Raw genomic sequence first — 13069 nt, 5'->3', positions numbered from 1 at the left:
GCTGCCAGGTGGCAGGCTGGCCAGAGCCTCGGGTGTTCTCTGTGCCCTTGCTTTAGATCAGGGAACTACTGGCAGCACCAGAGAGAGAGGGGGAAGCTGGGGGCCAGGAGATGCCCCAGCCTGAGGAGGCCTCTTAAAATCCAGTCAAGCCACTTTTTTCCACCCAGCCCTCCCTATTGCAAGTTTTCTGTTCTTTTGCAAATTGAAAGTATTTTATAACCTTGTTCAAAGTATTGTTGCCTAGCAACTTGCATGACTCACTTGAGTGTCTCTCCCTAGGCTCTGGAAGCCAAGGGCATGTCTTTGGCAGGGGCTGGGTTTGGCTGCTCCTAAATGGACAGACACTTCCATCACTTTAGTCTTGGCTTAAAAACTGACTCGTCCACAGAAGAGACAAAACTACTTGTCAGCATAATAACAGTTTTGAAAGACCTGCATTCTTTAAACAGTCTCACAGAAAAGTGTCTGGACCATAACTGTGACAAAAATAGACCTGGGCTCATGAGAGTTGAGCAGCCAGCCTAACGGGGAGTTTAGTGGACCATTTGCTCTGAATTCTCTGCCCACAGAGGAGCTAGAATACATTAGACTTTAGAGGGATCCCTGGGACAGAAGAAGGGCTCCAGTTTAGCCCTAGCTTTCCTCCTCTGTTGTTCATGGTACCCACAGTCTGCCTTCTTCTGTTCTCAGTTGATGTGCTATTTATTTACAATAAAATCACAACTCCCACTGTGTTCTTCGCCTTTAAAAAAGATAATTAGAAAGCAAGTTTTCTTTCAAACCATTTTTTTCAAATGTATACGATAAAAATGATCTATGGATTACCTGCTGTGGAAATTGTTTGCATGCTAATAGCCACCTACATTTTTAAAAAGTAATTTTCAACTGTACAAGTGATCCCTCCATGAATAATTTCCTCTTGTTGAAAAATTATGGATGAGGCTCAGGTCTTATTCAGCCCCCATTCCTCTCTGGCTTCTTGCGTTTTCAGTTTGAGGTTTATCTTCATAGACCTTTTTCATTCCATTCTCACTTCTCTACAGTCAACATTTATGACATGCCTGCTGCCTGCCAGACCAGGGAAATAAAGGCTAAAAAAGTAGCCCTCACCCTCAGAACGCCTACTGTCTGAGAAGTGAGAGAGAGAAGTTCTCAAGTAACAATAATAAGGGGTGAGAGTTAACAGATGGTAAGGAAAGCCACAGAAAGGAGGTGACTTTAATATCAGCATGGATGCTCTGGACTTTGGCAGAGATGAAGTGAGATGGAAGGGCATTCTAGTAACAGGAAATAGTCTGGGCTAAGATATGGACATGGGACACTGGGCACTTTGAGTTCTAGATCAGATCTGGCTGAAATGTATGATTTGGGGTAGACGTGTTTGGATATAAGAACTTCAGTAATATTACAGCTGTCTGTATTAGATGAGTGTATTTAAATGGCAACCCACTCCAGTATTCTTGCCTGGAAAATCCCATGGACGGAGGAGCCTGGTGGATTACAGTCCATGGTGTCGCAAAGAGGCAGGCAGGACTGAGCAACTTCACTCACTCACTCATTTTCCTTAGTAAATGTTCTTATTTGTGAGATTTCTGTTTCCAGAGCCAGAGAATGTCCTTGGAGCAGCCTGCGCTGGAGCAGATCTGGCTTGTCCAGTGCCATTTGTCTAGGACACCTCAGCTTCCCTTTTTTAAGCATTTGCATGCATTTTTGAAGTCTTCTCAAATGCAGATGCACCGAAGCAGGAAGAGTGGAGAAGGTGGCAGTGCCAGTTGGGGTGGTCCTTCTTCAGTGCCTCCAGATTCTTGCCCACATGAGGGGTGATCATATAATTTATTTTCTAACCTGGGACACTGTTGAAAGTGTCCTTTTTATAAAGACCAAGACAGCAGGTGTCAACTTCAGCTGTCCTGAGAAAACCCAGATGAATGCTCACCTTTGCCATGTGGCAGTTTGGGCTCCCAAGTTTGCCAGATCTGTAGATTTTTCAAGAAGAACAAAAAATTTGATTTTCTATGTGAAAGCCCCGAATTTTAAATTGCTACTGTTTTTTAGAAAAATACTATCTGGGCTAAACTAGCAGTCCCAGTTTACATACTCAGCTTTAGGATATATAACTAAAATTATGGACATTTGAATTTTTATAAAAGATTCCCCACTCCACCCTGAAAGTGCTGTGCATGTTTTATTAGTTAGCTATTACTGTGTAACAGATTTCCCTAAGACTCCATCTGTCATTGCTCACCAGTCTGTGGGGCAACTAGGCAGTTCATTTGGTCTTGCTGGACTCAATGCATGCATTTATGGTAAGCAGCCGCATGGGTAGTTAGCTCTGCTGGTCTCGCCTGGGCTGTCTCAAGTATTTGGGATTTGGTTGGCTACTGGTTGGTCTAGGATGGCCTAAGATGGAATAGCTGGGCTTCCCTCGATAGGGGCTCTCATCTGGCCCAGGCTTGTTTACATGGTGGTGGTAGGCTGAAAGGGCAGATTCAAACCATGCCTCTTGAGCATGAAACATACACACCATCACTCCAGCCACATTCTGTATGGGCCAAAGCAGGTCAGAAGGCCATCCCTGATCCAAGGCCTGGGCACCCAGACTCCAGCCCTGATGGGAAGAACTGCCATGCTACCTTGGAAAGGGCATGAGTATAGGGAAGGGGTAAAGAATTAAGGATGTTGTTGCAATCCATCTACCACAATTACTATTCTCATGTTTAAAAAGTACATGCTTTAATAATAGGACAGATAAACATATCTTCTTTTCCCCCAGATAAACGAATCCAGCTATACATGAAAAGCCTGCTTTGTCTGCCAAGCCCTCCAAGATGCATGCCCCCCGTGCCAGGAGGCCTTGCTGTCGTTCAGCAAGAGCTGGAGTCGCTGGGCTTGCAATACGCAAACATCGTGAATCTCAACAAACAAGTGTATGGACCATTTTATGCAAATATACTCCGAAAGCTGCTGTTCGGTGAGGAAGCCACAGGGAAGGCAGAAGCTTCTTCATCTACTAACTAAAGAGGAAATGACATTGGAAAAGAGATTGGAAGCCCAGCACTTAGGTACCCGGTCTGTTTCCACCAGCGGCATTACGGAGGGGCACATTCTCAATCCTGTGTGAGGCACAGTGTTAGCCCGAAGTTGTGTAACACAGTAACGTCAGCGTTGCAGAGACACGCACATCACAATGTCCCTACATGTGCACCATTTTCGAGTCCTAAAGAGACTTTTTAACAAACAGAAAGCAATTTGTATTTAATTCTATTACCTATATAATACTTATAAATGTTTTCTTAAGCATTTATATATGGCTTATTCATTCAACCCTTAAGGAGTTGTATTTCCTCACCTGTTACTATCAAATCTAATGATTTTTTTTTTTAACTTTGGTACAGCTTCCTAAAGGGTTGAAAGTTGTGATCATAACCAAGGGGAGTGATGTTCTAAATAAATGATGTGAAGTAAGGATAATTGTATTTGAAATGTACAAATTAAATTTTATTCATATGTAATAGAAACTTACATAGTAAGTCCTCAAATTCTACAAATATACCTAATCACATCTGGTGATACCGATGGTCAGTATTTGTTTAGAATTTAAATGTATTAAATACATTTTTATGCTACATACAAATTTTAGATAAAACCTCCCTTGATGATTTAATGGAAATAGAAACAAACCCCTTCTAAAATCTCATTCTAGAGGGTGGATTCTTCTTGCAACTTATGCTGCTCTCTGAGAGAAACACTTTTTGCACACATCTCTTTGTGAATGTCCTTGCATTTCTCAGGCCATTGGTAAGGTTTATATAAGATTTTAATATTTTTACATAAGGCAGGAGTGGTTTGAATTGGTAACTTGAATTTACTTGTAAGAAAAAGTTGATAAAATGAGACCCCATTCTCAGTGAAATTCACATCTGAAAAAGAAACAGATGAACTTTGGATTCTTTTTCTTCTTTAAGCATATAACATGCTAGCAAATGCCTTCTCTGTGGATTTGATTCTTACCCCACCATGACCAAGAAGCTCTTCTCAGTACCATCATCTTTTGCCACTCGTGTGCATTAAACTTTGCCGCTGGCACTGCTTGTCAGGATCCTAGAGAAATCTGCTTGTCTTCAGATTACATGCTTCTGAAGTGTTGAGGGAAGCACTACCGGCAAATGCTTTATTTGCATACAATGCATTTTGGATGGTTTGATTTTCTGAGGACTCCTTGAACCTTAGCGGTCTGGTGGAGAAGAGCAAGTAGCAAGAAAAAGGTTAATCCTTCTTTCTTCCTTACCTCCTCTTCCTCACCATGACCTCTGCCATTATGGTGCTACCTAGTGATTTGATGAAGGCCTGGGAAATCATTGTGTGGATAACTTATCTCTGATCTTTTGGAGGGATCTGCCAAATTGAGGAAATGTTGAACATCAGCTTTTTTCTCCCAGTGACCAATACATAAATCACCATTCTGTCCATTGAGCAACTACGTAGAAGTGGAATTTACTGAAGAGCACATCATTGGTCTTACCCATTTTTCCCCTCCTCCTGTATGTCCATTCTGCCTGTTTTCTGTGCTTAGAAATCATAAGGTGCTGTAGATTTTTGTTTGCATTTTCTCTTAAGTTGAAGTTGTTTTCAACTGTTCACTTTGGGGCCTGGATAGCACAGAGGGTCTGAAAGGTAGTGTGTAGCGTGACTTTTTGTCACTTTCCCAGTGAACTGTATATTTAACTAGAAGACCAGGTGGTATACTTTTTTACTAACAGATTGCAATCTGGCTGGTATTCTTATATACTTGATTATACTACAGTTGCCAGCAGGAAAACAATCTGCAAACTTTTTTTTTTAATGCATTTTAAAATGAAGGGCATTCTGCATTTTTTTTTTTTTTTTTAAGTGGCAAAGTAAATCTCAATGTCCCAAGTCTGGATGTAAGCAAGTACATTTATTAGGATTTTTAAATCCTGTCCCTTAGCATGTTGTTTATTTGGTTTTTACTTAAATGTTTACTTCTACTTTTGAGAATTTTCTTAACATGGTCTTGTTTTGTAATGTCAATTTTCCTAAACACCATACACACATTTTCATTCTTCTACTGCTAAAACATGTATTGTGCGCACTAGTTACATTTTAAAACATTAAAAATTATTTCAAGATAGATGGTGTCTCTGTTTTCTAAACCACCTTTGGGTAGCTCAGGGCTGGAATATTGCACAGTCTTTATTGCAGTGGTTCTAGAAGGAATCTTCTACTTAATGTCAAAGCCTCACAGACATCAATCGTGTTCATTAATTCATTTAGTCAACAAATAGCTATTGAGCATCTACTATGTGTCAAGAAGTATCCTAGGTATTTAATACACAGATAACTAGACAGACACTGTCCTGAGAAGTTTGTAACTTAGTAAGAAGGACAAACTTGTGAACAGTAGCAATAAAGTGTAATTTGGGCTATGCTTTTTTTTTTTGCTTTTTTTTTTAAATTTTATTTTATTTAACTTTACAATATTGTATTGGTTTTGCCATATATCAAAATGAATCTGCCACAGGTATACATGTGTTCCCCATCCTGAACCCTCCTCCCTCCTCCCTCCTCCCTCCCCATACCATCCCTCTGGGTCGTCCCAGTGCACCAGCTCCAAGCATCCAGTATCGTGCATCGAACCTGGACTGGTGACTCGTTTCATATATGATATTATACATATTTCAATGCCTTTCTCCCAAATCATCCCACCCTCTCCCTCTCCCACAGAGTCCAAAAGACTGTTCTATACGGGCTATGCTTTTAAAACAAGTACACATAGTACAGAAAGCGAAGAAGAACTAAAGAGCCTCTTGATGAAAATGAAAGAGGAGAGTGAAAAAGTTGGCTTAAAACACAATATTCAAAAAACTAGGATCATGGCATCCGGTCCCATCACTTCATAGCAAATAGATGGGGAAACAATGGAAATAGTGACAGACTTTATTTTTGGAGGGCTCCAAAATCACTGCAGATGGTGACTGCAGCCATGAAATTAAAAGATGCCTGCTCCTTGGAAGAAAAGCTATGACCAACCTAGACAGCATATTACAAAGCAGAGACATTATTTTGCCAACAGAGGTCCGTCTAGTCAAAGCTGTGGTTTTTCCAGTAGTCATGTATGGATGTGAGAATTGGACTATAAAAAAAGCTGAGTGCTGAAGAATTGATGCTTTTGAACTGTGGTGTTGGAGAAGACTCCTGAGAGTCCCTTGGAATGCAAGGAGATCAAACCAGTCCATCCTAAAGGAAATCAGTCCTGAATATTCATTGGAAGGACTGATGCTGAAGCTGAAACTCCAATACTTTGGCCACCTGATGTGAAGAACTGACTCCTTAGAAAAGACCCTGATGTTGGGAAAGATTGAAGGCAGGAGGAGAAGTGGACAATAGAGGATGAGATGGTTGGATGGCATCACTGACTCGATGGACATGAGTTTGAGCAAGCTCTGGGAGTTGGTGATGGACAGGGAAGCCTGGTGTGCTGCAGTCCATGGGGTTGCAAAGAGTCGGATACGACTGAGCAACTGAACTGAACTGACACATAGTATTAGAGGAAAAATCACTGGACTCTTTCATGGATCACCCTTGAGCTAAAACATGAATGATAGGAAGGAACTTGTCAAGAGACCAAGAAAGCGAAAGGCACAGGAGGCACAGTCATGTGGAGAAATGGTGAGCCCAGGGAACAGCCTCCAGAAGAGGGGAAGTGACAAGAGGAGAAACAAGCAAGGGAAAAGGCTTCTGGGATGTCATGTTCATATGTGTGGGGTTTGTTCTGAAAGAGGTAAAGAATCAGGGAATCCTTTGAAAGTTGCAAACAATTATGTTTTGGAAAGATTGTCTCGGCAAAGCACACTTGCCAGTGGTGCTAGAATATTATGTGTTGTGTGCGTATGTGCACACGCCCTCACACCTGAACTCATGGCACAAGCAGTAGAAATGGACTCTAGCAGACAGGCAGAAAGAGAGTTTATTGGAGAGATTTACATACGTCACAGAATCTATTTTGTTTGGGGAATTAAGCTTGGCAAATAGGTAGGAACCAAGGCAATGCAAGGGCAGGGCCTCAGCCAAGCAGGATTCAGAGACTGATTTCTCAACTGTCCTTGCTGCTTTGCCTCATTTGCTCAAGATTTAAAGTCCCAGATATCAACATTCAGTGGGACGAATCTCTGTCGAGGGCAATGCTCTAATTTCATGGGATGGAATGAGATAGTGGCTGACACTTAGACTCCCATATTCCCACCAAGGTCACCCAACTAGTGATTTCTTTCAAATAGGAAAGGTGTCCTGAGGAGCAGAAAGAGAAAAACAAATCCACTATCCTTTACGTTTATGAGGTCTTTTGAACTCGAATGGGAGAAATGTGTGAGACCCCCTCCCCCCATCCAGTATTGCCTCTACGAATGACAGTGTAAGATGATTCCAGGAAGGGCATAGTCAGTGAAATCAGCCTTTACTGGTGTGCATTGATGAACTGCTGAACAAATAGGTCTCAAGTCACCATGGCCTCAGCATAGCCTTATTGCTCAAATTGTAGTTCCAAGTTTAGGGAAGGTTGGTGTATGTATCAAGGGCCTTAATCCAGCTACTCAGAAACCCAACTTCCATCCATCTTATAACTCAGCAGTCCTCAAAACTTTCAGCATCTCCTGAATCACTCAGAAGACAGGAGAAATAAATGGATTGCCCATTTCTATTCATGGTGCGTTGGCCAGAACTCAAAATCATCTGGCTCCAAGTGCAAGCAAGTCAGGAAAATGTGCCCAGGAGAAAAGAGGTGGACATGGGTATTGGGTATTGATAATCATTAGCAGTTTCTACCTCAGATCCCACCAGTTTCCTTGAATAAGCTCTATGAATCCTCTTGTCTATGAAAATAAGTTTAAAGTCATGTGTCTGCTCTGATCTTTTAGTATTAGCTCCCCAGAGCACTGAGTTGAGAGGATTTTGAAGCCAAATCCAGGATAAGCAGTAAAGAATTCTGTGGCTGATTGGCAAAGTATGCCATGAGTGTGGGGCCTGCCACATTTTGTGCAACATACATTTTTTCACTTGAATCCTCCTTAAAACTAAAATTCAATCTGTTCTACCTCTGGGGATGTTAAGTACCAACAGCTCCCATTTGTTACAAAAGTAGCATGGGACCGAGAGTCAGGGGACTTGAGTTTGAATTCACTTATTTTTCACAGCTATTATGACCTCAAGTCAGCCTTCTAGTCTCGCCCTGAACATCGATTTCCTACTGTACCTGCCTGCCTCACAGAGCCCTAGTGAGAGTCAAATGAGATGTATTTGAAATTGTCTACAAACTTAAGCATAATGTGGCCAGAATACATTACAAAAGCTAATTTATTAGTCCTAAATCTCTTTCAAGCTTCAAGAGGTTTTAGTATTGTGAGATGTGGTGATGGAGTACTTAAGTACATAAGACCAAAAACTGTCAACTATCATCACAACCATGGTTCATTAAGCCCAATATTGTCATTGGCAGAGAAACTCAAGGGTATGTAGAGGCTGCAGTTATTGTCCTTGATGTCGACTTCAAAGGATAGTGACACAACCCAACATGTTCCAATTTCGTTTAGTAAATCAGGTATGACTTTATCCTCCATGATTAATCTAACCTTTTAGAAAGTACATTTGTACCAGCAACTTGTGCCCTCTTGTTCTCTACTTTTCCAGTAAAACTTTCTTTTTTTATGTCTAAGCTTGGTATGTTAGCCTTGTTCAGCTTTCAAGGGAAAGGGACCTAGGGATTGATTGCAAGGCTTGAAGAAGAAAGGAAAGCTGGGAATATGCCAGCAGTTGCACCTGCAGGCATGATAGAGAAGCTGAATGTAATTTTTTTCTTTCAGAATTTAGTGAAATAATTACTTACCACATGGACTAAGCATTTTATATAAATGGTCTCATATAACTGCACAACCCACTACAAGGCAGGTTCTATCATTATTTCCATTTGTGCAAAAAGAGACACAGAGAGGTTAAGGTCACAGAGCTGATAATCAACTTGAAGCCAAAGAGTCTAACCCCGGAACGTGTTAACTACTTGCTGTATTGGTTGCCTTAGGTCATCTAGTCATGTTTCACTGTTGTAATGCTACCAAATGCTGTTTACTTCTCTGCCTCTGTTTCCTGTTGTCCTTCCCTTTTGGTCTTCATTGAAAACCTCCCAGGAGAGAGAAAATGATTGGGTCTATTTGCCACTAGTCACTATGGATACCCTTCCCCGACTCTCTTGCCTTCGGTAGGGGGGTCTCATTAGGAGCTCCGTGCCCCCTCCTTGCCCCCTGCCTTAGGTGGCTGTCTTTAGCTGGTTGCTGGCCCTGTTGGTTTTGACAGGATGAGGTAACATGACACAGAGCAAGGCTTTTCAGATAAAGACCTATGGGCCTGGCAGGCAACTACAGGTTTTTGACCATCCAGTCTTGCTCAAAATGCAAAATGTTCTCTGATTACAGTAGAGACTTCTGTCCCCACTTCTCCTTACCTTGCTGGTTGTGAAACAATAGACTTCCAGGATCCCCTTTGCCCTTGCCTTTTCAGATTGAAGAACCCTTATTCCTTCTCCAACATTGTTCTGGGCTTTCTCTAGTTCTGCTGTAAATTTATTCAAATATAGAAATCAGGATCACTTTTTTCCCCCCCAGTCTGAAGGCACCAAGGTTTTCAAGGAGAGAGGGTCATCTTTTTCTTTAGTTTTCTAGTGTCTTCAAGTTGAAGCCTCTCAAAATAAGTTTAACATGGCATAAATGACAATTTCTAGTGTTATCTATAGACACCTCCCTCAACAAGCCCTGTGGGAGAACTACATACAACACACGTATTGATAGGATTATGTACTCTACAGCCCCCATGTCATTTTGCTCAGGCTGTCTTTCTCTGCTTGATGTCTTCTACCCAATCCATTCAGCCGGTGTCACAATAGAGTGGTTTAAAACATGGGCTCTGGGGTCAGGTAAGTGTGGACTTAAATTCCAACCATGCTTGGCAAATTTCTCAAAACCTTAGGAGCCTTAGTCTCCTCACTTGGCAAAATGGGGCTTATCATACTTCTCGCCCTTGATTATTAAATCAGAGAATGTACAAAAAGTGGTTATTCCAATGCCTGGCAAAGAGTAAACAGTCAACAGAAACACTCCCTAACATTCCAGGGCTCAGCTCTGACACCTCTGCTTTCCCCTTTCCCTTGCTCTTCTTTAACCGATGCTCATGGTTCTCCTCCCATCGGTCACTTTCCCATCTGGGGACCACAACACTTCATACCTAGGTGATGGGATAGTATTCCAAGATGTCAACCGTTTTTCTGTGATTTCCTTTCCCTAATTGCCCAGCCCTCTATTCAAACCACCAAGTCTTTTTTGTACCAATATTTCAGGAAAAGGACAGCAGAAAGCAGAAACCAGGAGACTGTTTCTGGCCTTTTGAATTAAAAACTCCAGCCCCTTAGGGCAGCAGTCCCCAGACTTTTTGGCACCAGGGACCAGTTTTGTGGAAAACAATTTTTCCATGGACTGGGGCAGGGGGTGGTTTCATGATGTTTCAAGTGCATTACATTTATTGTGCATTTTATTTCTATTGTTATTACATCAGCTATACCTCAGATCATCAGGCATTAGATCCTGGAGGTTGGGAACCCTTGCCTTAGGTGATCAGAAAGACAATGGATTTGACCCCAGGATGCAAATGCCTATATCTCAGGGACCAGGTAGGTGTAAATAGGGTGGACACCACTTAGTGTCAGCCAATGGCTCCCATGTAGGACTCTGGGACCACTGCTACCAGATCCTCCTCCAGAGACACTTTAAAAAAATCAGAATTTTAAAAAGCATGACATGAAAAATTGAACTTATCACCCAATGCATGTTTTTTTCCCCCAAATCATTTATTCAACACAACTTTACTTAGGAACAAACAATGAGTTAGAACCTGAAAAGAGGAAGACAAACAAGACAGTCCCTGTTCCAGGTGCTCCCTGTCAGAAGGAGAGGTAAACACATCAACAGGCTATGGGATCGAGTGATAAATCTCATGTTACATTAGAGTGATTCTCAACTGTGATCACTGGGCCAGCAGCATCAGCATCATCCCTGGGAGCCTATTAGAAATGCAAATTTGCAGGCCCCAGCCCAAACCTACCAAATTGGAAAACTATGCTTATTTTAACAAAAAACAAAACAACGACAACAAACAATCAGACTAACCCAGTGCTAGGGTTGCGTTCGTGCACGCCAAGTCGCTGTAGTCGTCTTCGACTCTTTGCAACCCTACGAACCACAGCCCACCAGGCTCCTCTGTCCATGGGATTCTCCAGGCAAGAATACTGCAGTGGGTTGCTGTGCCCTCCTTCAGGGGATCTCCCTGACCCAGGGATTGAACCGGTGTCTCCTGCATTGGCAGGCTAGTTCTTTACCACTATCGCCACAAGGGTTAGACATTCAGAATGCCAAATGAATATTTATAAATTTTCGTAATTTACTATGGCAAAATATACTAAAACTTACCATTTCAAGTGCACCGTTCAGTGGTCTTATGTACACTCACATTGTTGTGAAACTATGACCATTATCCATTTCTAGAATTTTGCATCTTCCTGAACTGAAACTTGGTACATACAAAACAATTGTTGATTCTCTTTTGCCTTTTTTCTCCCACAATGGGATTTTTTTCCTCTACTGATTCATGTAAGTTTATTTTAAATGAGGGATATCAATCCTTTCTCACCTGTCAACTTGTATGTCTTGAAACCTATTCATGGAGATTTTTAACCATCTGTTCAGAAAATTTTAAATTTCTCATGGAATCCTAAAACTATGGGTAGAATTTTATGATTCAATCTATGAATATTTTCCTTTATGATTTCTGTGTTGCCATGCTTGAAGGTGGTCACCATTCAATGTCATGCATTTGTTCACTTTATATTTCCTTCTAAGGCTGTTAACATTTAAATATGCAATCCATATAGGATTTATATATATTATATATATATATATATATTTTTCCTCTCGAAACAGCTAATCAGTGGCTCCAACATCATTTTTTGGAAAAGCATCTTTCCAACTGATTTAAAATGTCATCTTTTCATACTAAATTTCTGCTGACATTTACTCCTGGACCTTCTGCCTAGTCCTTTCAGAATATAACTATCTTTATTGCTGTCCTGTTATGCTTTACTCTCTAGGTAAAGTTAATTCCTCCTCATTTTGTGGTGGTTTTAATGGTTGTATAGTAGTCCACCACACACATACCTTAAGGTTTTAAACCAATCCCCTCCTACTAGGTATTTGGTATAGTTCCTACTTTTCCATACTATACGTGTAGTTTGGGGCTAAATTAAATGAGTCCTGTGCAAGGAGATCCAACCAGTCCATTCTAAAGGAGATCAGTTCTGGGTGTTCTTCGGAAGGAAGCTGAAACTCCAGTACTTTGGCCTCCTCATTCGAAGAGTTGACTCATTGGAAAAGACTCTGATGCTGGGAGGGATTGGGGGCAGGAGAAGGGGACGACAGAGGATGAGATGGCTGGATGGCATCACCGACTCGATGGACGTGAGTGAGTGAACTCCGGGAGTTGGTGATGGACAGGGAGGCCTGGCGTGGTGCAATTCATGGGGTCGCAGAGTCGGACACGACTGAGCGACTAAACTGAATTGATGTTTCCGTGGCTCAAGTCGTGCCAATTCTCCTTTTACCCTTTTCTGTGAAATGTTTTTAAAACAATATGCTTTTTGGCCTCAATTATGGGATAACTGGGGGCTTCCCAGGCAGTACAGTGTTTTAAAAAAAAAAAAAAAAAAAAATTCGCCTGTCAGTGCAAGAGAAGCAAGGGACACGGGTTCCACCCCTGGGTCAGCAAGATCCCCTGGGGGAGGAAATGGCAACCTACTCTAGTATTCTTGGGGCTTCCCTGGTGGCTCAGACTGTAAAGAATCTGCCTGTAATGCAGGAGACCAGGGTTCCATTCCTGAGTCAGGAAGATCCTCTGGAGCCTAGGAAATCCCATGGACACAAGAGCCTTGCGGCCTATGGTCGATAGGGTCACAGAGTCG

General features: G+C 41.8%; 1 protein-coding gene across 1 annotated transcript in view; it reads left to right on the top strand.

The window, feature by feature from the left end:
• TCP11L2 (t-complex 11 like 2) overlaps nt 1–5152 on the top strand; it is a 40343-nt gene extending 35191 nt beyond the window's left edge. The window contains exon 10 of the mRNA XM_006069581.4: nt 2774–5152. Coding sequence (XP_006069643.2) covers nt 2774–3018 — 245 coding nt within the window. The 3' untranslated portion in view covers nt 3019–5152. The remainder of the gene's footprint in view (nt 1–2773) is intronic.
• The last annotated feature ends 7917 nt before the right edge of the window (nt 5153–13069 follow it).

Source organism: Bubalus bubalis, chromosome 4 (assembly GCF_019923935.1).
Source record: "Bubalus bubalis isolate 160015118507 breed Murrah chromosome 4, NDDB_SH_1, whole genome shotgun sequence".
Lineage (NCBI taxonomy): Eukaryota > Metazoa > Chordata > Mammalia > Artiodactyla > Bovidae > Bubalus > Bubalus bubalis.
This window is presented reverse-complemented; position numbering and strand designations above follow the sequence as displayed.